At 42.9% G+C, this 27638-nt stretch overlaps 2 protein-coding genes across 2 annotated transcripts in view; one reads left to right on the forward strand and one right to left on the reverse strand.

The window, feature by feature from the left end:
• The window catches only part of LOC310780604 (putative phospholipid-transporting ATPase IM), a gene marked incomplete at both ends in the record, with an annotated part of 45517 nt that extends 21224 nt beyond the window's left edge, over positions 1-24293 (reverse strand). The window contains 13 exons of the mRNA XM_083641140.1: positions 894-1102; positions 6473-6666; positions 7560-7648; positions 9138-9296; positions 13138-13220; positions 13613-13683; positions 13927-13999; positions 14981-15042; positions 15425-15523; positions 17140-17253; positions 17539-17597; positions 20759-20842; positions 24221-24293. Of these exons, the coding sequence (XP_083497266.1) occupies positions 894-1102; positions 6473-6666; positions 7560-7648; positions 9138-9296; positions 13138-13220; positions 13613-13683; positions 13927-13999; positions 14981-15042; positions 15425-15523; positions 17140-17253; positions 17539-17597; positions 20759-20842; positions 24221-24293 (1369 nt within the window). The remainder of the gene's footprint in view (positions 1-893; positions 1103-6472; positions 6667-7559; positions 7649-9137; positions 9297-13137; positions 13221-13612; positions 13684-13926; positions 14000-14980; positions 15043-15424; positions 15524-17139; positions 17254-17538; positions 17598-20758; positions 20843-24220) is intronic.
• Positions 11391-12971, forward strand: LOC310781564 (nuclear factor 7, ovary-like; the record flags this gene model as incomplete). The annotated part of the gene is made up of 1 exon (XM_083642192.1): positions 11391-12971. The coding sequence occupies one exon, from the start codon at positions 11391-11393 to the stop codon at positions 12969-12971; it is 1581 nt and encodes a 526-aa protein (XP_083498318.1).
• Positions 24294-27638: the final 3345 nt, after the last annotated feature.

The following is a 27638-nucleotide window of genomic DNA, read 5'->3' on the forward strand; positions in this document are numbered from 1 at the left end:
CACGAGACTCCTTAACACATTGACTGCCAGCCAAAAATCGATTTTTTTTTACGTATTAATACGTCAATGGCAGTGAACCGCTGGATTTTTTTTTACGTATATATACGTCAGTGGCAGTCAACGTGTTAACATACACAAATAGTGTAGTAGCCGTGCTGTACCGTACTGTAGCTGCTACCATTACGTATGTCTAATGTTTAATTGTATGTTTAATAAGGAATATGCTATTTGCACCTGTATGTCAAATACGCCGAATTTAAAACGCCGAGTTTAATTGTATGTTTAATAAGGAATATGCTATTTGCACCTGTATGTCAAATATGCCGAATTTAAAATGTTTAAGCACGTCTAAAGTATGCACATGACATGTGCACCTATGGTTGTTGTGTCTCTTGTTGTTTTTGCACTCATATGCCCTGTTGTATTTGTACTATGTTGTAAACGGAGTCCACAGCACAAGAATTTCACACGTGATACTTGTACCATGGAGTGACAATAAAAATCTTGAATCTTGAATCTTGAGTCCCAGACCCAGTTTAATTTTGTCTTTTGGACCCAAGTCTGAGAATATGTTTTATTGTTAATGATTTTGTCCAGAATGCCATGACTATCTGTATTGTAGATAACAGTGAAACTATGATCAACATAGCCATTATTCTACTTTCTCTAATAACATTTATTTATTTTAAATCAATATCAATCATGTCTATATTTTCAGATTTTTCACGAAGTTTCGCTTTTTTCTCCTGAAATACTGATAGGTTATTTGATCCTCTGAGAATCAAATAAGGGCAAAACCATGTTTTGCTTCTTCTTTACTTATTTTACGGGGCCATACAGGCCAAAAAAGTTTGAAAACTCGCTGTCTTACACAGATAACCAGAGCTTCTCACCATATGACTTTCCATTGATGGAGCACTTGTTGAAGCTCATGATGTTCTGTGTCAGCGTGCCGGTCTTGTCACTGAAGATGTACTTGATCTGGCCCAGCTCCTCGTTCAGCGTGGTGGTCCTGGCCTGGGCCGGGGTGTCGTTCTTGGGGTAATACATCTTCCTGTCCCAGTCTATGAAGAAGCTGTTGCCCAGGCGGATGATTTCCACACTGACACCAACAAACACACAGAGATTAGACGGATAAATGTGACGAATTTGACGTAGAAGAAAGAACAGATGTCAATTCAACAATGGCCATTAAATATTCAGCCAAGCATGGGTGAAAGAAGACGGGTGCGAGGCGACGCACGAAAAGATTTGGTGTCTGTACGCAGTACCGGGAAGAGACAGAGTGACGTGCAGCTGCCGGTTAATCAAAACCCACAGAAGCCGTCACAATCGCATTTCCAACGAGGAAACACATCTGTGCTGACGTTATGTTGTTAGGTCAACATAAACAACAGTAGTCTCTCTCATAAATTGCTTCTAAATTGTTCCAGTGCAGTTTTAGACCTGTGTGTTTTTAATCCGTGCTGTAACGCTAAGCGCACAGCCTCTTAGAACGTCAGTGGCACGGCACGGTGGATCAGTGGTTAGCACTGTTGCCTCACAGCAAGAAGGGCACGGGTTCAAATCCCGGTCCATCCCAGGTCCTTTCTGTGTGGAGTTTGCATGTTCTCCTCGTGTTCGTGTGGGTTTTCTCTGGGTGCTCCGGTTTCCTCCCACCATCAAATACATTTCAATCATGAGAGACTCGTAATATAATTTTAACAAACTTTATTGAATCAGAATAGACAGTTTGAGTATGGCGTATGACTCCATGATGTGACGCTCCTCTTGCTTATGAGAGAGGGGCGTCAGTGCTGTATGAGATAGGACATCCCCCCTAAGGGGATCTGTTTCCAACAGGAGTCATGACATTGGTGGTGATCTGGGGAGGTGGTGGGATGAAGCTTCTTGCTCTGGAGATGCTGGATGAATGCGTGATGCTGACACAAGGTGAGTGATGACTGCACAAGTGTGATTTAAGCTGTGGTGATGGGGGCTTTATACAGTACCAGGAGAAGGGCATTTATGATGTCATAACTGACGTCATTTGGGCAACTGACATCACCCTGCAAAGGTGACGTCATAGAGAAGGTGACGTCGGAGATGGTGACGTCATTTAGTGACGTCATTTGGGCTGAGGGGTATGACAGCATGGGGTGCTCTATTAATGCCTTATTTGGTCTTCCATGATTGAAATTCAGTCTAAGACTACACGTATGTTAGGGTTAATACTCCTGTCAGTGCTCCTGACCAAGGCACTGGCAAAAGAACTGGAGTTGGTCCCCGGGCGCTGCACTGCGGCTGCCCACTGCTCCTAGTTCTAGGAAGGTTCCTAGTAGAGGATGGGTCAAATGCAGAGGATGAATTTCCCCATGGGGATAAATAAAGGATAACTTAACTTAACTTAAGCTGTCTGACAAAATAGTTTCGTCCGCTGGCTGCTGTGTGCAGTTATTTCTTGTTAAATCCTCCCAAGTAAAATGACAGACAAAATATGTCATGATGTTTCACGATGTTCAATTTGATTCCAACACAGACAGCGGTAAAACAAGCTCCTCAGGCAAACTTGCCCGGCACTAAACGGCGCCCAACTGCACATGCGTCTGTAAACACACTGGAGAAGGGTGCGTTTGATTTATTGTTCCCGTACATTTTACAACCAAACGCACACACTTTATTGATGTCATTTGCAGCGGGCAGCGGGCAAGGACAAATAATAAACGAGTGCACCAATTCCAAACATATTTGGCTTTTTTTCCCCTCATACCTCGTTTCAGAACAAAAGGAGCGGGAAACCGTGATTACATAAAGCAGAATCAGAATGCAAAGAACAATTCTTCAAATGTTTCAGAGAAAGGAGAGAGATGCAGAAAGTGAGAATGTGGTTAAAGTTAGAAGAACGACGCACAGGGATGATGATTCAGAGCAGACTGTTTCTAAACTTTCTAGCTATCACCGCAGCTTACTCAGAACACAACACTATGTTGTGCACACTTTGTTTGTGTTCTTGTAATGTAAAACACAACATTATGTTTGTATGCTGTTGTTTTGTTAAGTTAATTAAGTTAAGTTATTTAAATAAATTAGTTACTATATATTGTGTGTAGTAGTGTTTCTAATTTCTAATCTACACCATACAGGCATTAAAAATTTGGATGTGTGTGTTCAGGGATGCATGAAGCTGGAGGTGGGCTGCGGGAGGAGAACAACATGATATGATAAGATATGATATGATGGCGCTTGGCGGGTGTTAATTTTGGACCCCGTCTTGTGTTTTAAAATTTCAACGCAAATAATGAAATCCTGCAGCTCAGGGAGCATTGTGATGTGCTGACCTGACGTAGAGATGAACATTGTGATGTGCTGACCTGACGTAGAGATGAACATTGTGATGTGCTGACCTGACGTAGAGCGAGATGAACATTGTGATGCGCTGACCTGACGTAGAGATGAACATTGTGATGTGCTGACCTGACGTAGAGCGAGATGAACATTGTGATGCGCTGACCTGACGTAGAGCGAGATGAACATTGTGATGTGCTGACCTGACGTAGAGCGAGATGAACATTGTGATGTGCTGACCTGACGTAGAGCGAGATGAACATTGTGATGCGCTGACCTGACGTAGAGATGAACATTGTGATGTGCTGACCTGACGTAGAGATGAACATTGTGATGTGCTGACCTGACGTAGAGATGAACATTGTGATGTGCTGACCTGACGTAGAGATGAGCATTGTGATGTGCTGACCTGACGTAGAGATGAACATTGTGATGTGCTGACCTGACGTAGAGATGAACATTGTGATGTGCTGACCTGACGTAGAGATGAGCATTGTGATGTGCTGACCTGACGTAGAGATGAACATTGTGATGTGCTGACCTGACATAGAGATGAACATTGTGATGTGCTGACCTGACGTAGAGATGAACATTGTGATGTGCTGACCTGACATAGAGATGAACATTGTGATGTGCTGACCTGACGTAGAGATGAACATTGTGATGTGCTGACCTGACATAGAGATGAGCATTGTGATGTGCTGACCTGACGTAGAGATGAACATTGTGATGTGCTGACCTGACGTAGAGATGAACATTGTGATGTGCTGACCTGACATAGAGATGAGCATTGTGATGTGCTGACCTGACATAGAGATGAACATTGTGATGCGCTGACCTGACATAGAGATGAACATTGTGATGTGCTGACCTGACATAGAGATGAGCATTGTGATGTGCTGACCTGACATAGAGATGAACATTGTGATGTGCTGACCTGACGTAGAGATGAACATTGTGATGTGCTGACCTGACATAGAGCGAGATGAACATTGTGATGTGCTGACCTGAGGTAGAGCGAGATGAACATTGTGATGTGCTGACCTGACATAGAGATGAACATTGTGATGTGCTGACCTGACGTAGAGATGAACATTGTGATGTGCTGACCTGACGTAGAGATGAACATTGTGATGTGCTGACCTGACATAGAGATGAACATTGTGATGTGCTGACCTGACATAGAGATGAACATTGTGATGTGCTGACCTGACGTAGAGATGAACATTGTGATGTGCTGACCTGACGTAGAGATGAACATTGTGATGTGCTGACCTGACATAGAGATGAACATTGTGATGTGCTGACCTGACATAGAGATGAACATTGTGATGTGCTGACCTGACGTAGAGATGAACATTGTGATGTGCTGACCTGACATAGAGTGAGATGAACATTGTGATGTGCTGACCTGACATAGAGATGAACATTGCGATGCGCTGACCTGACGTAGAGATGAACATTGTGATGTGCTGACCTGACATAGAGTGAGATGAACATTGTGATGTGCTGACCTGACATAGAGATGAACATTGTGATGCGCTGACCTGACATAGAGATGAACATTGTGATGCGCTGACCTGACGTAGAGATGAACATTGTGATGTGCTGACCTGACGTAGAGCGAGATGAACATTGTGATGTGCTGACCTGACGTAGAGATGAACATTGTGATGTGCTGACCTGACGTAGAGATGAACATTGTGATGTGCTGACCTGACGTAGAGATGAACATTGTGATGTGCTGACCTGACGTAGAGATGAACATTGTGATGTGCTGACCTGACATAGAGATGAACATTGTGATGTGCTGACCTGACATAGAGATGAACATTGTGATGTGCTGACCTGACGTAGAGATGAACATTGTGATGTGCTGACCTGACATAGAGTGAGATGAACATTGTGATGTGCTGACCTGACATAGAGATGAACATTGTGATGCGCTGACCTGACGTAGAGATGAACATTGTGATGTGCTGACCTGACATAGAGTGAGATGAACATTGTGATGTGCTGACCTGACATAGAGATGAACATTGTGATGCGCTGACCTGACGTAGAGATGAACATTGTGATGCGCTGACCTGACGTAGAGCGAGATGAACATTGTGATGTGCTGACCTGACATAGAGATGAACATTGTGATGTGCTGACCTGACGTAGAGCGAGATGAACATTGTGATGCGCTGACCTGACATAGAGATGAACATTGTGATGTGCTGACCTGACGTAGAGCGAGATGAACATTGTGATGTGCTGACCTGACGTAGAGCGAGATGAACATTGTGATGTGCTGACCTGACGTAGAGCGAGATGAACATTGTGATGTGCTGACCTGACGTAGAGCGAGATGAACATTGTGATGTGCTGACCTGACGTAGAGTGAGATGAACATTGTGATGTGCTGACCTGACGTAGAGTGAGATGAGCATTGTGATGTGCTGACCTGACGTAGAGCGAGATGAACATTGTGATGTGCTGACCTGACATAGAGTGAGATGAGCATTGTGATGCGCTGACCTGACATAGAGTGAGATGAGCATTGTGATGTGCTGACCTGACGTAGAGCGAGATGAACATTGTGATGTGCTGACCTGACGTAGAGCGAGATGAACATTGTGATGCGCTGACCTGACGTAGAGATGAACATTGTGATGCGCTGACCTGACGTAGAGCGAGATGAACATTGTGATGTGCTGACCTGACGTAGAGCGAGATGAACATTGTGATGCGCTGACCTGACGTAGAGCGAGATGAACATTGTGATGCGCTGACCTGACGTAGAGCGAGATGAACATTGTGATGCGCTGACCTGACGTAGAGCGAGATGAACATTGTGATGTGCTGACCTGACGTAGAGCGAGATGAACATTGTGATGCGCTGACCTGACGTAGAGCGAGATGAACATTGTGATGTGCTGACCTGACGTAGAGCGAGATGAACATTGTGATGCGCTGACCTGACGTAGAGCGAGATGAACATTGTGATGTGCTGACCTGACGTAGAGCGAGATGAACATTGTGATGCGCTGACCTGACGTAGAGCGAGATGAACATTGTGATGTGCTGACCTGACGTAGAGCGAGATGAACATTGTGATGCGCTGACCTGACGTAGAGCGAGATGAACATTGTGATGTGCTGACCTGACGTAGAGCGAGATGGGCACCACAGTGTTGAGGACGATGACGTAGGACCAGAAGGTGAGGAAGGCGGACAAGGTGGCGTTGACCCCGGCATCACGAGGGAGGAAGACGGTGAACACAGAGCCCTCCCTCACCTCCCAGATAGCATTCCCCACGGCCAGGATGGAGCACATGCAGGCCAGGAAGCCGAAGATCTGAGGAGGGACAGGAATGAGGAAGCTTAGGTATACACTTAAAGGTTTCTCACCTCATTTAAACATCTTTAGTATTGTTATGGTCAAATCTATTGACAACATTTGTAAACTCTCATTGTTTAGATTAAATGTCAATCATTATACTATTATTAAGATTGGACGATATTCAGGAACAGTCATTGTTTAGCCTTGAGCATTCATTGGTTAGGCTGTGTGTCCACATAGCGTTTGCCAGCTTCTTTTTGGTGTGGAAAAAGCGCTGCCTTGAGCACTTCTTGTGAGGAGAAACAGTGGATGATGAGTTATATGCGTTCAATATAACCAGCTGTTAGCACTACAGGCAATACAGTGCTGTTAGAACAAGCCAGGCTTACCAATACATGTCCGGTATAACGTTCATCCATACTGCCTTTATGATCGCTGCAGTAGGCCTACCTAACATACATTCAATGATTAGCCTACAAGGTCCTATTTCTCCATCGCCACTTTGACTTTCTCCAGATTCACGTCACCCGGCTCTTCTGCATTTTCTAATTGTGTGAACTTCTTCTAAATGAAATAATGGTGGAGTTGAGTTGAACAATTCATCAGTTTGCTGGGGCCCCCTGGAAAACCCTCAAGGACCACTGGTGGTCCCCAGACCCCACGTTGAAAACCACTGATCTATATAGCATATTTGAAGTGTAATCCTTAAGATGATTCTATAATCATTATGTTATTCTTCTTAATTGTGTGTGTGTGTGTGTGTGTGTGTGTGTGTGTGTGTGTGTGTGTGTGTGTGCGTGTGCGTGCGTGTGTGTGTGTGTGTGTGCGTGTGTGTGTGTGTGTGTGTGTGTGCGTGTGTGTGTGCGCGCGCGCGCGTGCGTGTGTGTGTTCATGCACGTTAGACTCACACACAACACAAGCACGTTCATAAGGTGATCAATGCTGGTCCGTTTGAACGTTGTCTTTCCACAATTCTGCATCAGCTTGGTGTCAGGACCTGGAAAGGTAAAGAATAGGGGTGTTACGATACACTCAGTTCACGATACGATACGATGCACGATATATTGGGTTCACGATAACGATATGATATGATATTTTATTACGATATATTATTTTTTGCGATCGATTTGTAAGTTGAGGGGGCATCCTCCACGCTAATTTGAGTAATTTCACCATTTTCATCCTCCGTGTCTGTAACGTCCCTCGTCTGTTCAAACAAAGCAATGAAAAGGAGAGCGAGCATGCAATCAGATGCAGATCAGTGCCACCATGTTCAGCTTCTTAGTTTATTTGTTTAGCACAAATTAAGGTACAAATCTGTGCAAGGTGGGAACGAGGCCTTTGCAGGCTTGTACAGAGTTCCACACCTACCCATATCAATTTCGTGACATGCAGGCTAAACACTCAACAAAAAAACACAGAAAACTAAAACTACATGTTAAATCAGCAAAGCAGCAAAAACAAGGTCATTTGCATCTGAGGCAAAAACATGAAGGCTAAGAGGAAAACAAAGTCTGTTAGAGAAATTTGTCCAAATGTGTCAGAGAAGGATGAGTACAGGGATCAGGAGGACAGTAGATGTTTCTTCAGGTGCTTTTTGAAAGCAGAATAAGAGGACATTGATCTTAGCGGTAGGCTTAATTCACTCCAAAGCTTAGGACCTCTAAAAGTGATGTTGAATTGGTGCCTTGAAGTCCGTAAGAGTAGATTGTTGTTGCTGTGTCTTGTTTGATATGAATGGACATTTGTGGTGGGAATGAACAAATACTGAAGGGTGACTGGAAGATCATGTTTCCTATATATAAACTTGTGTAGAAATAAGCAGGTTTGATAAACATTCACTTTGTCAATGGGTAATATATTACCGGTATATTTTTTAAAGAGGGGTGCCAAAGGAGCGTATCTATTAGAATGAGATATAAATCTTAGATATTTCTTCTGTATGATGCATAATTTGTTGAGATATGTAGGTATAAGTTGCCGCCCAGACAATGTTACAGTAATTAATGAATGGGAACAGAAAACTATAATAATATAAGGTTAAATGAGCTGAGGAGTGAATTAAAGGACAGACCTTCCTCAATATGCCAAGCATATAATAACCCCTAGAAATTTAGTATGCTGAACTAATTCAATTTCAGCATTATTGATAAAAATTTGAGCTAGTTCTATAGGATAATATTTATTAACATTACAATCTCATATCTCGCGATATGAGATTTCATCTCGTCACGTTTTGATATCGCGATATATCGTGGGACAATATATTGTAACATCCCTAGTAAAGAATGAATTGAACAAAACCCGGAGAAAAAGTGTATTACCTTGTTGCTTTCAATCAGATGAGGGCATATGACATAGAAATGTATCTAGAGTCCCTCTTAACTATTTACCATGCCCCTTACTCAATATGTCTTGCCAGTTGCTTTAACAATAATAATAATAAATAATAATAGATCATATTGATTACAAGCCAGTGAGTTTACCTCCAAAGAGGACCAGGCCAAAGCACCACCCGGTGTTCCTCAGGGTGCAGCCTCTCAGCAGCACCTTGTCGTTGTCCAGAGAGTAGGTTTGTCCCTTCACAGTCAGGGTGCCTTTGAATTTGTCCAGGCGGTTGTTGGGAGGCTCACAGCGCACCTCACCTGAGACACAGGAGAGGTCAGGGGTCAGTAACCCTAACCTCAAAACAGTTTGGGAAAATCCTGAAAATTATACTTAGGCTATGTATATGTTGTATAAAGAAAATCCAGGGCCAGGTAAAGTGCCTGATTGGTTGAGCTAAACCTCTTGCATGGCACCGTAACCCCGGCGTTACGTTTCTGATTTTTTGCTGTTCATCTGTCATTTATGTGATTAATTAGGTGGTTAATTCTGAACAATGCTGTTCATGCTACATACTAAATTAACCGGCTGAATCTTGCGCATCGAACCATGTCTTCCTTTTTCAGATCAGATCAACACAGCAGAAGTTACAGCTGTCTTTGTACAAAGACAAAGACAACATTTCAGATTATTTGGCTTTTTCAAATGGCTTTTTATAATGGCTTTTTGGAAATCCGCCTAGGTATCTCCCTACAAAAACCACTGCCAAATACTCATGTTTTGGTATTTTTTCATCTTCTTTGAGTTGGGATGTGGTAAGGCCTGTGGCTATGTCTCCATTGGGTTTCTAGCCATAAATACAACAACCACAGGTAACTGTTTACACTCTAAAAGTGTTTTTTATTCTAGGCGAGAATCAACCACTGTGTTTGAGCTGGTGTTACTCAGGGTCAGTAAGACATAGAGTCATTCTGACAGTTGGAACAGAAACGTCAAAGTCTTACCTTTCAGAAAAGGTCAGGCAGTTGTCTGTACCCCTAGCGGTTCAGCCACAGTAAGCATTTTAGTTTGGGTATGTCGTTTTCACCATTTTCTTCAGAAATAGGTGGCTTTATGGGCGAGTCAAAGAGCCACTGTTTTAACACAATGTAGCTAACTGGCATACTTGATTGGCAAGAAAATTGCAGTGGTCCTTTCTTTTTTATTCATCCATGATCATGGCATTCATGATGTAAGGTCAGCAGCTAGGTAGCTATAGGCTAGCTATAGCTATAGCTATAGGCTAGCTATAGCTATAGGCTAGTATGGCTAGTTTGAACTTGGAAGGTCAGCTATCTAACTAGATAGTTAGCGAACATCGATAACTCTGTATGGCTATATTGCATTTTGTATATAGTAGCAGAAGATGGCTGTCAAAATATTAGCTTCCTCCTAGTAGGTTAAATCCACTGGGTAGTGTTTGGCTCCACCCACTGAGGTTTAACTCAACTAATCAGATTATTTCTGCTTCCAAGAAATGTTTGTAGCTAGAAGTGAAATCTAGGCTAATGAAGTAAGTCCCATGCAGTATCTAGACCAGGCAGTATCTAGACCAGGCAGTATCTAGACCAGGCAGTATCTAGACCAGGCAGTATCTAGACCAGGCAGTGTCTAGACCAGGCAGTATCTAGACCAGGCAGTATCTAGACCAGGCAGTATCTAGACCAGGCGGGGATGGGCAACTTTGATGATAGAGGGCCACATTTTTCCCCCTCATTACTAGAGGGCCAGATTGTGACCGTGCACTTCCACCAGTGGGATACTGTAAGCCTATCACTCAATTAACCAATTATAGCTACTAATTTTATGAAAAGAACTACGGTAAATATATACTGTTAATCAGTTTATTATAGCAACATTTCTATTGTCACGGCATGGGCACTAGGGAGGTCTGTCCGTAGCTATGTATGTAGCCTAGAGAATGGCCAGGTCGCCAATGATGTCATACAGTTCTAGACAGCTCAGTCTGGTGGCAAGGTCACTACTATAGTGATGTCATATATCACGATGATGTCATAGATGATGTCGCATACAGTGATGAAGTCATGAAGTCATGAATCACCGAGGATGTCATACAGTTCCAGACGACTCGCCCTGGTGGCCAGGTCCCTAGTGATGTCATATATCATCACCATGTCATAATTATGTCATCATGTGGGGGGCATATTCTACGTTCACACTCGAGCTACAAATGTCGTACCAATGTCATAGAATAAATTGTGAGGTCATCAGTGATGTCATAAATCCTTCCCTGCTGAGGTTAATAAAAGGGACGACTCTTGCTCACAGCCCAGCCAACTGCAGGGAAGGAATTGAGCGTGCTTCTAGTATATCTCATCTCTGTCCAATTCATTTCCACTTCACTGAGAGACAGAATGGCTTCCAGATCAGAGGAGGATCTCTCCTGTCCTGTCTGCCATGACATCTTTAGCCATCTTGTCCTCCTGTCATGTAGCCACAGCTTCTGTAAAGCCTGTCTGCAGGACCGCTGGACAGAGAGACTCAACCCGAGTGAGGCTTTCTTACTGCAGAGAGATCAGAGAGCTTCAGCAGGATCTGAGCTTCTCTCCAGTCTGCACTCAGGGGAGGATCTCTCCTGTCCTGTCTGCCATGACATCTTTAAAGATCCCGTCCTCCTGTCCTGTAGCCACAGCTTCTGTAAAGGCTGTCTGCAGAGCTGGTGGACAGGGAGACCGATACGCGACTGTCCACTCTGTAGGAAGATCTCGTCACAAAGTGAACCACCTCGTAATTTGGCGTTGAAGAATCTGAGCGAGGCTTTCTTAGTGAAGAGAGATCAGAGAGCTTCAGACGGCTCTGAGCTTCTCTGCAGTCTGCACTCTGAGAAACTCAAGCTCTTCTGTCTGGACCATCAGCAGCCAGTGTGTCTCGTCTGTCGAGATTCAGAAATACACACCGACCACAGATTCAGACCCTTCGATGAAGCCGTAAAGCATCACAAGGAGGAACTCCACAAATCACTGAAGCCCGTAAAGGAGAAACTGAAGCTCTTTCATAAAGTTCAAGGCGAGTGTGATCAAACAGCAGAACACATTAAGGTCCAGGCCCAACACACAGAGAGGGAGATCAAGGAGGAGTTTAAGAAGCTTCACCAGTTTCTCCAAGAGGAGGAGGAGGCCAGGATCGCTGCACTGAGGGAGGAAGAGGAGCAGAAGAGTCAGACGATGAAGGAGAAGACTCAGGGTCTGAGCAGAGAGATAGCAGCTCTTTCAGACACAGTCAGAGCCATAGAGAAGGAGCTGAGAGCTGAAGACGTCTCGTTCCTGCAGAACTACAAGGCTACAGTGGAAAGAGTCCAGCGCCCCCTGCTGGAGGATCCACAGTTGCTTTCCGAAGCTCTAATAGACGAGGCCAAACACCTGGGCAACCTGAGGTTCACGGTCTGGGACAAGATGAAGGAGATGGTCTCCTACACCCCTGTGATTCTGGACCCCAACACTGCCTATACTGGACTCATCCTGTCTGAAGATCTGACCAGTGTGAGATGGGGATGGAGACAGAAGCCTCCAAACCCAGAGAGGTTTGACTACTACTGCTCTGTCCTGGGCTCTGAGGGCTTTAACTCAGCAACCCACAGCTGGGATGTGGAGGTTGGAGACAGTACATACTGGGCAGTGGGTGTGGCAGCAGAGTCCGTCAAGAGCAAGAGAGACAAGCTGTCTGGATTATGGAGGATATGGTTTTCTCACGGTAAATACAGAGCACACTCCCCATCCGATCTAGTCGCTGTTCTCCCAGTGAAGAAGAAGCTCCAGAGGGTCAGAGTGAGTCTGGACTGGGACAGAGGACAGCTGTCATTCTCTGATCCTGACACTAACACACACATACAAACCTTCACACACACCTTCACTGACCGGCTGTTTCCCTACTTTGACATTCGTGATCCTCTGAAGATTTTACCAGTGAAGAAGGTCTCTGGAACAGTGGAACAGTAGGCTGTGTTGAGCACTTGAAGCTCTGGGTTCTGAGTTGAAATAGCTTTTACAGCGTGGCCACTAGGGGAATCTATAATGGGCCACACTGAGGGAGGACGGCGCCAGTTGCCCATCATCATCCCCGGCTGATCTAGACAATAGCAGGCACTTTCTTTCACTCTCTCACCATCGAAGCCAGCCAGAGCCTCGATGCTGTCACCCATCTCTCCAGTTACAGTCAGCGCCTGTTTCACCTTCAGATTGGTTTCACTGGGGGGGGGGGGGGAAGAGGACATGAGAGGGATGCAACTGAAGGGAAATACAAGACAGTGTGAGACATCATGCACACACGCGCACGCGCGCGCACACACACACACACACACACACACACACACACACACACACACACACACACACACACACACACAGGAATGTATATGATTGGCCGTGAAAACACTTGGGTATGCAATTAACTCAAGCCAGATATATAGTCTGCATTACTGTATGCTTTTGGTCAAATGTATTATTACCATGCAGGCTAGAAATACATACCCAATTAATTATGTAGCCTACAGAACCTATACAATACACACCCATCTAATTAAGCAGGCCAGATATTATTTAGCCATCTAATTAACTAGACCAGACATTAAGCTAGATACCCATCTAATTCAGCTGTCTCTATGTAGATCAGATTGAGAGGCTCACTGCTGGACAACAACAGAAGGTCCGCCTAAAAAAGGAAAAGAAAAAAAGTATGAATTGAAAATATTTGATCCATTTGGGAGATGTAGCAATAACCTGAGCTATGTAGAGACTAGGATAAGATTAGATTACTTTATTGGTAACTGGGACTAAGTTGGGCTCAGTGTTGTTTTTAGCATTACTAAAAGCATCAGAATAGATATGCTGCACAGCAATAATATCACTCACAAAAACTTAATTCACATAGGAAGAAACAAATCTCTATTCTTACTGTGACAAATTGATTGTTCTCCAGTTTGATGATGTCTCCGACTTGAACATTTCTCCATTTTTCACTTCTCAGTCTGGTGGAAACAGAAATATACAAAACACAGCATGAAACAGCATAGCAAAGTAGTTACACCATGCCATCACCCAGTTCAACATAACATCGCATAACATAGTATTATAGCATACAATAGCATAACACAACACCTATTCTATGCTAGGCTATGCTATGCTGCATGTTTTATATGTTGTTTCATTTGTGCATTTTGTGTTGGGAGGGTTACTTTTGAAACATATTCCCCTAATGAATACACACCCTAAAATCTAATTTGTAACATATTTTACTCAAGTTAAGTAAATGTATTCTAAATACTTTGGATTACTTTTGCTATACTTCAAAATCGTCTTGCCGAGTCCATTTATCTGGGTCCCTCTGGATGTACGGAAACGACGCAAACGCCCGGGCAACGTGCGGTCATCATGACGCACACTGATGTCATGTTGAGGCGTGACCTTCAGCATTTGTTTGTCAGTCAAATGTTCTTTAAAAACGCATTCCGGACTGTCGTGGATGTGTGTCCTCCGACATTACGATTCTCTTGTGGTGTGTAGCAGCCATATGAATCTTAGAGCAAACAGATTATCTTGTGGTGTGTAGCAGCCATATGAATCTTAGAGCAAACAAATACAACAAAAATAAAGTCATCCCGGCTTCCGGTGGTAATCAGAATACCACCAATTTAAACTGTAACTGTAATGGAATAAGGTTACTCACTCATATTTTGGATTTTAAATAATGTATTTTAAATACATGTATTCCGTTCCTCCCCAACCTATAGCATATAATAGCATAGAATAGGATAGCTATAGCATAGCATAACAGCTTAACAAAGCACAACATAGCATTGCATAGATAACTTACCAAAGCATAGGCTACATAGCATAGCGTAGGATAGCATAGATTAGCATAGCATAGCATAGCATAGCATACAGTAGCTTAATTTCTAGCTTTATCAGTATGCTACATCTTCAATCACACTGGAGGACAAAAGACTCACTCTCCATCGATGAGGACGTCCACCCGCCGGTTATTCACCTGCTTGTCGCTCTTGTGCCTGTTCTGCACAGTTCAGACAGGACGATGGATTACATTTACATTTGGATGAAATTACACAAAAAAGTAGCCTACAGTACGTCTGAGAATAATGATGAATTGCTGATTAGATCATGAGGAATGTAGACCATAGACCAGGCATGTCCAAAGTCCGGCCCGGTGGTCTGTTTGTGGACTGATTTTAAGTGGCCCTCGGCTTGTCTCTCAAAATATACTATGTGGCCCTCATTGATGACCCATCCTTCATGACCATAGGTGAGGGTAGGAACGAAGATCGACCGGTAGTAATTGGGTTCCACTTGAACTATTTTGACGTTACAAACTGTATCTTGTCCATTTAGCTGTGTTTCAAACTTACGATGTCATCGCTGCTGTGTTTTAAACTTACGATGTCATCGCTGGCGTCCTTGGCTGCAGTTATAGAGAGGACGAAGAGCAGAGGGACAGCCGTGGTGAACCAGGAGAGAGAGGAAATGGCTGGGATTAACTGTCAACAGAACACACACACACACACACACACACACACACACACACACACACACACACAATTGAAATGCCTCATTTGCATTGCATTAAATTATATTTACACATTAATTGTATTTTCTAGAGGTCAAACAGGGTCGTAGGTAGCCTGGGTAAACCCAGCCTCCACGTGATCAGTCATGTTACAGGCATAGTCTGTGACGTCACGTTGAAGGCTGGGTTCACCCAGGCTAGGTCATAGGACATTAAGATGGTAAATGGTAAATGGCCTGCATTTATATAGTGCTTTTATCCAAAGTGCTTTACAGTCAGTAGGTACATTCACCCATTCACACACCGATGGCGGCAGGTTACCTAGCAGGGTGCTGGCACACCGTCAGGAGCAATTTGGGGTTCAGTATCTTGCCCAAGGACACTTCGACATGCAGAATGGAGGAGGCGGGAATCGAACCACCGACCTCTTTTATCCAAAGCGATTAGTGGACGACCCGCTCTACCTCCTGAGCTACAGGAGGTGCTTTTTGTTAAGAAAACAAAAAGCATCGTCTCCATAATCTATTCCTGCAGGGACTGAACAGATTTACCCTCCTTTTAACAGTTTGCAAATAAAACTGTAATCTGCAATAAGGAAGAATGAATGAAGTATTTATTGTCCGTTCGGTTTGCTTTGTGTACTGCATGTGATTTGAAGAGTAATGTCCCGGCATTTGATATGGCAGATTTTACTTGAGATGTTGATGGTTTTTGTTATCCTGTTTTATGACGGCTATATGTTTTATGATGGTTATCTGACGGCTCCCAGCACAACATCTGCAAAAGGTGGCCATTCATAAGGCCAGATCAGAACAGCAGTTTCCAAACCCATGGCCGATATAGCAGCTACTCAGTTGGTGACCAAGCAGCCTCTATCAAGAATGGAAAATGCTTTGTGTTCTTCACTGACAACAAATAGATAACAGTAAACCATTCAAACAACATGAAGGTTATTTAAAGATACTAGCAGAATAGCCGTGCAGTGTATCGTCCCTGTGCAAATCCGGCTTGTTAGGTCGCCTGCAGGGGTGCACTTTACACTTCCTGAAAGGTTCAGCGTGATCGCACGTAATATGGCATAGGTGTGGCTGAACACAATTTCTGCTCTCTCTCTCTCTCTCTCTCTCTCTCTCTCTTTCTCTCTCTCTCTCTCTCTCTCTCTCACACACACACACACACACACACACACACACACGCGCGCAGACTTTAAATGGCTCCATGTGGGCTAGTGAAAGTTGAATTGAATTGCATTGAATTAAACCGATTTGAACTGAACACATCTTGTCCAATCACACTGCACGGTTGGAAACAAGTGTTGTATTGTACACACACTGCACACACGGGGTCAACTTTAAATGCGTCTACTTATCTACTCCGAGCCCAACAGTATAAGATAACGTACGTTATCTAGATGCTATCATGACACGCCATCACATTTGATCATTATCACGTCTTCAAATGAATGATTATCAGTAAAACGTCTCCAACATGGATACTGCAGGTGCACAGAGGTGAACAACCCATACAACAATGTGCCTGTAGACAAACATGGCGGTGTTAGAAGGTAAGGCAGAAGATAATGTCTACCTGAAGGAGCATGAGGAAGAGGAAGTAGGCGTTGGCCAGCCGCTGGAACTGCTCAAAGAGGTTGAGTGGCAGGAAGGTGAAAATGTTGTATTTGGAGGTGTGGATGGCATTGTTCTGAAGCAGAGGAGGGAGATAGATCAATATGACAAGCACTGATCAATCATACAATAATCAATCAATACTGTTACTAATCTCTGTTCCAATAGAGTATGACACTGTTCCAATAGAGTATGACACTGTTGCCTGTCTTGAGGGGGATTCAGTTTTCACAGATAAAAGTTTCACTTTCACTATTTCTTAGGGATTAAGAATTATGAGGACAAACAACAAAAAGTGATTCTCCCGTCGATGTGTTCCATTACAAATAAACACATACAAACTTTGTTTAGTTAAACTTACAGCATATTGGTAGGACAGGTTGAAGGGTCTGTCATTAGCGTGCAGGTGTCTCTCCTCCTCTGTGGGAGACGATACAGAAGAAACATTCAGATTCAGAGGAGCGAAACAGAGATGCTATAGCACGACCAATGGTTGACTACAAAATCATTAAGTAGGTTAATGGTTTGTTATTGTTTACATGTGTCATGGCCACACTAGCTCCTGGATTAGTCCTACTGTACATAGCTGTCAAGCTGAAGGCTTTTCTTTTTAGATAATTTTTGGGGGCATTTTTTACTTTATTGACAGGACAGTAGGCAGACAGAAGAGGTGGGGAGAGAGAGAGGGGATGACATGCGGCAAAGTACCACAGGTCAGATTCGAACCCGGGCCGGCCGCGCGAAGGCCTACATTTGTGATACTCTACAAGGTGAGCCACCAGGTGCGGGAGTCTTGATGAAGGTCTTCCAGCTCGAGGCGAGGTCTCTCTCTCTGGACCTTAGGGCAAGATGGCATTTGCTGTGTGCCATGCTCTTTAATACATCCATGGTGCCATGGCCAAGTCAATGGACTGTTAAGTTTGCCCCCTCCATAACGGTGTTTTGTTCCCACCTGTTATATGTCTACAACTGAACTGGAAAAGGTGCACCAGGACGAAGCGCTGGTGAATCAGGAAGCACTAGCTGGCGGGAGATGAGCAGCCAGCTGCTGGGTGAGCTTAACCTTAACCTTACTCAGTCTGACAACTTATTTAAGACTATGTTCACAGCGACCAAGCTAATACTGGAAGCCTAGACGAATATTGTTATGATACGTCTTGAGGCAGGAGGTAACAGTCATGATGTCAGTCTGAGAGGACTTACAGTATATCATCTTTTTCCACGTATTTTCAGTATTTATTATGGTTTTGCGGTATATTGATAGATGCTTGCAGATCTAGGATAATATAGATCTAGGCGCTAGGGAGAGAGACTGACATTCCACATCCGGGGTGAAGGGCTAACGCTTTGCTACATGGCGGCTTCCGGGTCACCTGGGACTAGCCTGGGTAAACCCAGCCCCCAGTGACCTGCTCTCAGGCTCACCCTGCTTACAGTCACAAGGCTACAGGGTCTAGACGCTAGTGACTGGGAACTGAGAGAGCAGGTCACGTGGGGGCTGGGTTTACCTAGGCTAACGTGGGACACGAGGGGAAAAAAAGAGAGAGAAAATAGACTTGACACGGAGAGCTGGCTGGCTCAGGTGAGATCGGGAGAATGGTAGTCACACATGAAGCAGCTGTTTGCTAAGGACAGCTGGTTGTGTGTGGAGACACGGAGAGATGCACCTGAAAAGAGGGGTGGAGCTGATGACACAGATGTGCTATCAGAGAAGCGACGGCCAGATAATGAGGACTGGATGCTAACTAACGGATGCCAAGGCGCGGCGTGACAAGTCACAGTGGAGAATCTCATAGACACTCGTTAACTCTGGACACCGGATCTACAACACGCACCATCATCATGAAGCCCCGCCCACTTGACCCGTTTGTGTTACGACTTCCTGTTCCAAACGCCGGCTGTTTTACCCATAGATATATATAAAGGCTAGATGGCTTAAGGCGGAGTCACCAGCGTCGTTGAACGGCCGCCATCTTGCTACAGTGCCTTTCTGGTACGTTCTATGGTAGCTGGTGACCTGCACAGACAAAAATACTCATAACTCGCTGAAATCTTGACGGATTTACAAACGGTTTGGTTTATTACAAGCATATTCCGTTCCCGAGATACGACCAAAAAAAAAAACACACACTAAAAACACTATTTTTTTGATGGGCTCCAAATTACACCAAAATTAAACCGAAGCATCTATGCCATGAGAGGGATTCAGGCACAAAGTTTCATCCAGTTTCATCCATTTCCCTAGGAGTTATGATCATCTGATGTTGCCATACTAACCCAACAACAGATGCTCATAACTCCTAGTAGCTCCCTGTAGCAAGATGGCCGCCATGCGACGACGTCGCTCTCCATTGGCCGGCAGCGCGGGTAAGCTATCTAGCCTTTATATATATCTATGGTTTTACCCCTGGTCAAACCAGAGATGGTCTCTGGTCAAACCAGAGATGGTCTCTGGTCAAAGCTATAGTGACTCACTGGAAGCAGGCTGCGGGGATAAGCTCTGCCACAGGAAGTGTCAACACAATCGGCTCCGATTGTGTTGACACTTCCTGTTAGTCTCTCAATCCAGATTGTCTCTGTCTACATACGGTGAATAAAGCCAACACAGCGAAGTCTGAGCTGGTCCAAACCAGGAACTGAACCGCGGAGCTGCAAATGCCAGTTTCCTGTGCCAAGGTGTCCGAGGCCACGCGGCCACGCCAGATCAGACAGCGGGAAGAAATGGATGATGTTCTAATTGTGAGTAACCTTTACCCCCCCTAGACAATTTAGAAAATATTCTAGTTGACTGCATCACTGTAGGGAGAGAATGTAATGTAGTTACAAGGCACTAACGTAGTAGCTATATTGTAGGCTAGACCGAGTAGTGGTCATAGATAACAGTTACTAGACATTAAATATTCTTGAGCCAGGATTTCATAACAATTGTTAATAACAATAACGATGCAGAGTTGTGACAACATGCCATTTACTACCTAATTCAGAGCTAATCAGAATTGATTCGAGGTAATCATGTAGATTGATAGATATCCAGGTACTAATCATGAGATACTAGTTCATTAACATGGTATTTAACAGTCTGATCTTAAGTAGCCTAACTTATCATGTATTATTTATTTAGTATTTGTTTTTGATTCAGTTATTCAAGAGCTACTTGTTAAGTATTTGTTACCTTGCAGTTTGTTCCTGATTTATACTTGTTTGTCCCTGTTTTGTACCATATTCAAAAGTGTTACCAGCAGGACCAAGAAAGCCTCCTCCTCCTCCTCCTCCTCCTCCTCCTCCTCCTCCTCCTACTACTACTACTACTACTACTACTACTACTACTACTACTACTACTACTACTACTACTACTACTACTAATAGTCATAATAATAAACTTTATACTATTTATACAGTACTTCTTGAAAACAGTTTGAAGTGCTTTACTGAGAAATGCACATGATGAAAGACAAAAAATAGATACAAATAAAAGGAATGATATATGGTAAAGGGACAGTGCAAAAGATACTCCAACATCCTACATCCATTTGATTTCTACACTTCTCAGTCAATATAAGTTTGGAGGCCCGTGATCTCACCTTGTCCTTCCTGTTTGCCACACAGTTGGCCAAAGTATGACAACAACGACCCCATCTTTAGCTGCGATGTTCCATACCTTCCACCTAGAAAGAGAGCAGGCTTCAGTGGATATTACAGCATCACGCAGAGACACAGGAGCACATGGACTGTTTGTCAGCAGATGAAAGGGGAAACTGTGGCAGAGGGAGGGGAACCAGTTGATGTATGGAACCACAGACAGGTGTGCTTCTTCAGTCGGTGTCCATTTAGATATCTGGGCCATTAGCAGAGGAAGTAAGTAGACTTGACCTATTACCAACAACATGGCATAGATATCATCACCTATTTAGGAGTGCACAAGATATGAGGAATACCTGCTGAGAACAGAACGACCAGGGAGGAAACTATAATGGCTTTAGTTAGTGATTTCTCCGGTTAAATCCACTTCAGCGTAGCTAGGAGTCGCAGCCTGGAGACGGCACACGTCTGTCTGATTCAATATTAGGGTGCCTCTAGGGTTTTTACACGCCACTAAAGGCAAAGTCACATCAGTGACAAGTTGACTGCTCACACTTCCCCCTGTTTACATGGTGTTTTCCCTCATGCTAATGTGTTGATCGCTGAATACAATGATGCTACTGGTGTCTTTCATTGATTCCTTTGATTTGAGGGGTAATTCATTTTTCTATAGGCTGCTAGGCCTACTACTGCTACTTCTACTGCTACTTCTACTGCTACTTCTACTACTACTTCTACTGCTGCTACTACTAATGTTACTGCTGCAGCAAAAATGAAACAAAGAAAAAAGGTCCCAGTTGAGATGATACTGTGCTTCCTATCAAGCTGAACAAACAAACCGGTTTAACATACTCTCATAACCATGAGAAAAAAGAAAGTGAAGGAATGCACATTTTGAAGTAACCTAACATTTGCGTAAGCCTCTGTACTATCAGTTATGCATCACATTCAAAGGAAGATCTAAATAAATAGAAATAAACCCTTGTTTGAGGTGCTATCCGAGGCTCATTTAGACTTTATCTGTTCTGGTAGGGGAGAGCTGTTAAGACACCAGAGGCCACTCCCCTCTCAACCCTTTGTACCAGAGTAAAACACAGCAGACCCATAACCATAATGAGTAGGCCTAAGATAGCAATTATGACCCTGAACATTAGACCTTTTGTTTTTTTTTGGCTTGGCAAAGTCTCCGGCCTACACTCACATTCACCCGTATCTCCTTCTTATCGGATCCCCAAGTCTTAATTGCACCCAAAACCAAAGTAGAATCTACATCAAAAATGAAAGTCAGTCAATCCAGGGTTTCCCGCCATGTTTCCCCTACATCTTGGTATGGTGGAATAGCACTTAAAACACAAAGAAAACGGCAACTCTTCAATGAATTCAATACAGATAAAATAGTCATAAGAAATGACCAAAACAAATCAGAGAGCAGTGGCAGATTGTTGTCTATTTGCTTCATATTGTTCTATGGAAACACCATAGATAATAAAGAGCAACTATTTCCATGTATTTCCTCGTTTCATCATCAGTCAAAATACTTATTTTTATATTGGATGTCTCCACATGAGAAGACATGTGCCATGCCTATCTGTAATGTCAAATTGATGGTTGTGCTGTGGATGGTCTGAGGACTGAAACATTCACCTTTCTGTTATCACTTTTTATTTTCATTATATATATACATGTGTATATACACACATATATATATATATATATATAGTATATATATATAGGTATGTATATAATGAAAATAAGTGATAGCAGTATACCAAGTTGTTTTAGTACAGTATACAAGTGAAGTCAGTCAAACGCAACCCAGCTCCAACTGAAAGGCGTGGCCATGTTTCCCTCGAGTTATTGGGAACTGGGTGATTGAACCCTAACTATGATTGGTCATGAATATTAAATATATCTCTTCAAAGCATATATATATATATATATATATATATATATATATATATATATATATATATATATATATATATATATATAAGCAGGGGTGTAGCACATAATTCTGGGCCCTATACATAAGCAGTCTCTGTAGGTCCCCTTCCTATCTTGATCCATGTCTCTCACACATCAGTTGCATTACTATTTTTTTTTTTTTAATACAAATAAGGGCCCTTGCCCTATTGGGGCCCTTGGTAGTCAGTCTCACTCCTCCTCACTATGACGTCCCTGGGCCCTACTGTACATACAAACAAATGAAATCAGTCACATACCTCAACCAAAAATGTGATTTCCTGAGTCCTTTGGGTTCCGCGCACACACAGACACATACAGGCTACACAGGAACAGGGGGGAAAAGGACGGAACTACAACTCCTAAAGCACCCTGCTCTCGCTCTCTATGCGCACCCTCCCCTCCTCCTCAGATAGAGTAACTCCAGGCGGGCACTCAAGTGGCAGACCGGTCCCGGGACAGTGGAGGGGTTCGACCGGCGGCCTCCAGGTGGATGACAGACACACGCGGGGATGGACGACAGGTGGAGAGAGGTTTCAGGTTGATACAGGAGGAGCCAGGATCCCCCTGCCTTCTGTCTAACAGCCTGTGCAGGGCTTGAGCAAACACAGCAGCGATCTTTGGACCTGGACGGCGATGAGCAGTAAAACGACGACAACACCGGGGGAACGGCTCCAGCCAATCAGGGCGCACAATAAGGGCCGTGATCTGGGAGGTCAGAGGATTTCAGGTATGTCACACACACACACACACCCTGAGATGGGACAGGTGCGCATGCTCAGACACACAATACAACCTTTCTATCCGTTTTCAATATCAGTTCTTTTGATCAGGTTTCCATTTGACATCTTTCATCAGTGCGATAATAGTTTGTTGTTTCCAAAGAACAAACAAGTTGTTATTATTGACTTGGTAAAGGTGAGCCGTTATGAGAGTTGTGAATATTGTGACTGACTGCAGGCCAGATATGCAAATCTGGCTGCTTTCAGAAATGGAATTTAATACCTGAGGCAGAGCACAAAGGAGCGCTGTGTAGTCCAGGGGACCTCAGCATGAACCACTGCATGTGTGTGTGTGTGTGTGTGTGTGTGTTTGTGTCTGTCTGTGTGTGTGTGTGTGTGTGTGTGTGTGTGTGTGTGTGTGTGTGTGTGTGTGCGCGTGCCGTGCGTGTGTCTGGGTATGTATTTGCTGTCGCTTAAGTGGAATTATCTGTCCTCGCATTAAAATATATATAATAACAAAATTGGAAGACCAATGTCACTCCATATTTTCATCTTTGGAAATGTACTGGAATTATTTAAAATGGAGGGGGGGGGGGAGAGATGCAGAGTAGAGGCTGATAGAAGCTGACAGGTAATGATTTTTGTTATACATACAGTAGTGTGGCATCATTAAGGAGAAGTTTAAACCTTTAAGGAGGGGTTTATACCGGCATGTTTAACAACAGAAGGGGAAATACTAGTTGCCAGGGAGTTATTGATTATCGAACAAATACTGTGTACCGACTGTGTCAAAGACCTCTTTCAGGAATGTTGTTGGAATAACATCAAGTGGTGTGGACTTGGAGTTTCTCATCCCGGCTGCTTCACTGCAGCTGCTCAGCGCTCCTGGCCTGAACCATGGAGGACAGTGGGTGAAGAGAATTTCTACACCACCATTGTAGCATGCTTGTGTGTGTTGTACCGCCAAACACACGTGTGCATGCGGTGTGGTGTTTGTGACAAATAAAGATTTTTGTTTGTCCATTTAGTTGAATCTGATAAAAACCTCTGTAAATAAAAACACAATGGTCTTACTTATATGATGGCCATCATAAGTTATTGCAGCAATTTTTTGTTCAAAGAGAGAGGGGAGGGGTAAAAAATTCCTCCAAAATTGGCCACATTAAGACACCAAGAGGAACGCCATAGAAAAATTCACGGTATCAAAAACTTGTTAATTTTTCAACAATTGGGTTAGTGAGGACTAATGTTCTAGAAATTGTCAATATAGCCATACACCCACTAAATGCCATAGGTCTCTTTTGTGGTTGTGGTTGTAAAGACACATGTGGATCAAAATATCAAAATGTAACAAGTGTGTATTTTGTATGTACCGCATGACATTGCCCATCTATTAACATGGGCGAAGAGTCTGTTCCGGCAGTTTTACCGGAGCCGCACAGAGCCGTACCGCATCTGGTGTACACTGGGCTTTAGTGTCAACATACAGTATTTAGGATAAGACTATAAATTTGCATTAAATCAAGGCATGTTTTAGGCACAGATTAAATAAGATTAATAAAACTATAGTCATATTTGGGCATAAAATTTGACAATTCAAACAACAAAAGGTTGAATGAACAGATTATTCAGGGCTTTACTGACATTTATTTTACCCAAAAGATATCCAGATGAGGTGGACTTACCACAGCTGGTGAGGAGGAGCAACATCTGGAGGCGTGGTTTCAATTGAAGGAGCAGAATCTCTTCGCCAAGTCTCTGTAAACTATTAAAAGTCATAAATTCATGGCACATAAAAGATCAGTTTGACAGTGTTTAACCATCCAAAATGATCAGATTCTGGAGGTGAAACACATTACTGATTGAGATGGAAGCTAAAGATGATGAATAATGTTGACAGTAGATGGACAGACAGATACAGGGTTTATCCCAAGAAATTATTTTTGCTATGGAAAATGAATGGCCAGTCTCACTTTGGATCAATAGATTTGTAATGATCCGTTGTTAATATAAATCATAACCTACTGGTGGGGGAAGAAATGTACACACACATATTGATAGATCCTTCTCAAATACTTTATACAAAATTCATTAATTGGAATGTTTAAATTTTAATGATCAATACCATTTGTGAGTAGCAATAATACAAAGAAAACACCACCAAAAAAATGCAGTTACTTTGACTGATATACCACACGTGCTAAACTACTGTTGTGATTCAGTGAGAGTGCAAGGGTTCACAAGATTAGGAAAAAAAGTGAACGCTTGCATCTTGGCACGAGGAACATGTATATTACATGATATAAATTATTCACAGGGGTTCATGTACTGTAAGAAGAGTCATTGTAAGAGTTAGATTTTGTGGTTTTGACATGGTGAGAACGATTTAAAAATGTTTTTTTTTTTTCCATAGCTATCTCTGTCTTCCTCAGGGGTGACATTTCAAAACTTCCCCATTGGTTATGAAAGAGTTCACTGGCACTAAATATCACCACTCCTGTGCACAAAACTGAAAACAGATCTCACAGCACAGTGATTGGCGTCATTTCAAACTATTGAAAAAAAGAACAGACGACAATTAAAGAAAACCCAGCGTCGACTTAAAAGTGAGCAAACAGTTAAATAACAATAGGAACATCACTTGGAAAGCTTATTTGACATCATTGTGGGTGAAGTGACTGATCCTCATTGCGGAGAGACAAAAGGGGATACGCAGATAAAAAGGAGTTAAAAAGATACACACACACTTTTGTTTGTTTCCACCAAAGTAAGGCCACTCAGAGGAAGAGTAGGAAAACATACAGTACGGTCAGTAAACCACACGTACACATTTCTACACTCATCGTTGATTCAGCAAATTGAAGAGCCCGTCTTTACCCGACGTTCAGCATTAAATGTCTTTCAACTCACAAAGACGAGCAAGTCTAAATGGAGCGTTACACAAGTTACCGACTGTGTTACCGATTCATTTCATAACAGTAGGTATCATCTGTATTTCAAAGAATGGATAACTCATCTTGGAGCAAAACACTGCAGAAACAACTCATTCAAACCAGACACTGTGCAAATACTTAAATATACTGTTCTGGCAAACAAGTCTGTTTCCAACAGTAAACAACTTTAGACAAGTACAGACAAAATAAATATGTATAAAAAACTTAAATAAAATGGCTACATCATCATGGTCAGGCCACATCAGCCAAAAGGTTTTGACAGAGTTTAATCTCTGAACAAAGTAAAGTTTGGCCAAGACAGGATTACCCTCCACCAGACACTGGCTGCTTTTGATGTGGTTTTGGTCTGCTGACAGGTCTGAGGCGACATCCCGATCATCTACTGGGGAGAACTGTAGGAATATCGGAATAACCATTCTGATTGTGAAGATAAGAAACCTTACATGGCAAGGCACACACATAACTGATCAGTCCTTTCAATGATTTCTCTAAAGGGATGTTGAGCTTTGGTCGTACCTTGGGTTGTGTAGATTCCTGGACAAGATATAAACTCAAAATCAGTGATGCTCTGTTATCCGTTGCTCCGGTAGACTCTCCAGTCATTGCCAGTGAGAGGAGGAACAGGCCTGAAAACCACACTACTAGCAGTCATCATGCAGAATTGTGGTGAATCGTATGTGTGTGTGTGTGTGTGTGTGTGTGTGTGTGTGTGTGTAAGTGTATATATATATATATATATACATATATATATATATACATATATATATACACACACATATATATATATACTATGTGTAGTCCTACTTTTTTCAGGCATTTACAATTGTAGTAAACATTTTCTTTATTCCATCTCGGCATACTGTAAGTTTCCTCCGACCGGATTTCCGAAAAAAGTAGGACTACATATACTATATATATATATATATATATATATACACACATATATATATACACACATAGATATACACATATATAGATATACACATATATATACATATATACATATACATATATATATACCGGTACATATATATATAGTATATGTAGCCCTACTTTTTTCGGCCATTTACAATTGTAGTAAACATTTTCTTTATTCCATCTCGGCATACTGTAAGTTTCCTCCGACCGGATTTTGGTGTCTTATCGTGGAGGAAGATCAATCCAAGGTACGACCAAAGTTCGGCATCACTTTAAGCGCCTTGCCGCAAAGCACTGGTCAAGATTAATTTCATCTGAGAAACAAG

The sequence above is a fragment of the Poromitra crassiceps genome (genome assembly GCF_964638095.1).
Source record: "Poromitra crassiceps genome assembly, chromosome: 8".
NCBI lineage: Eukaryota > Metazoa > Chordata > Actinopteri > Beryciformes > Melamphaidae > Poromitra > Poromitra crassiceps.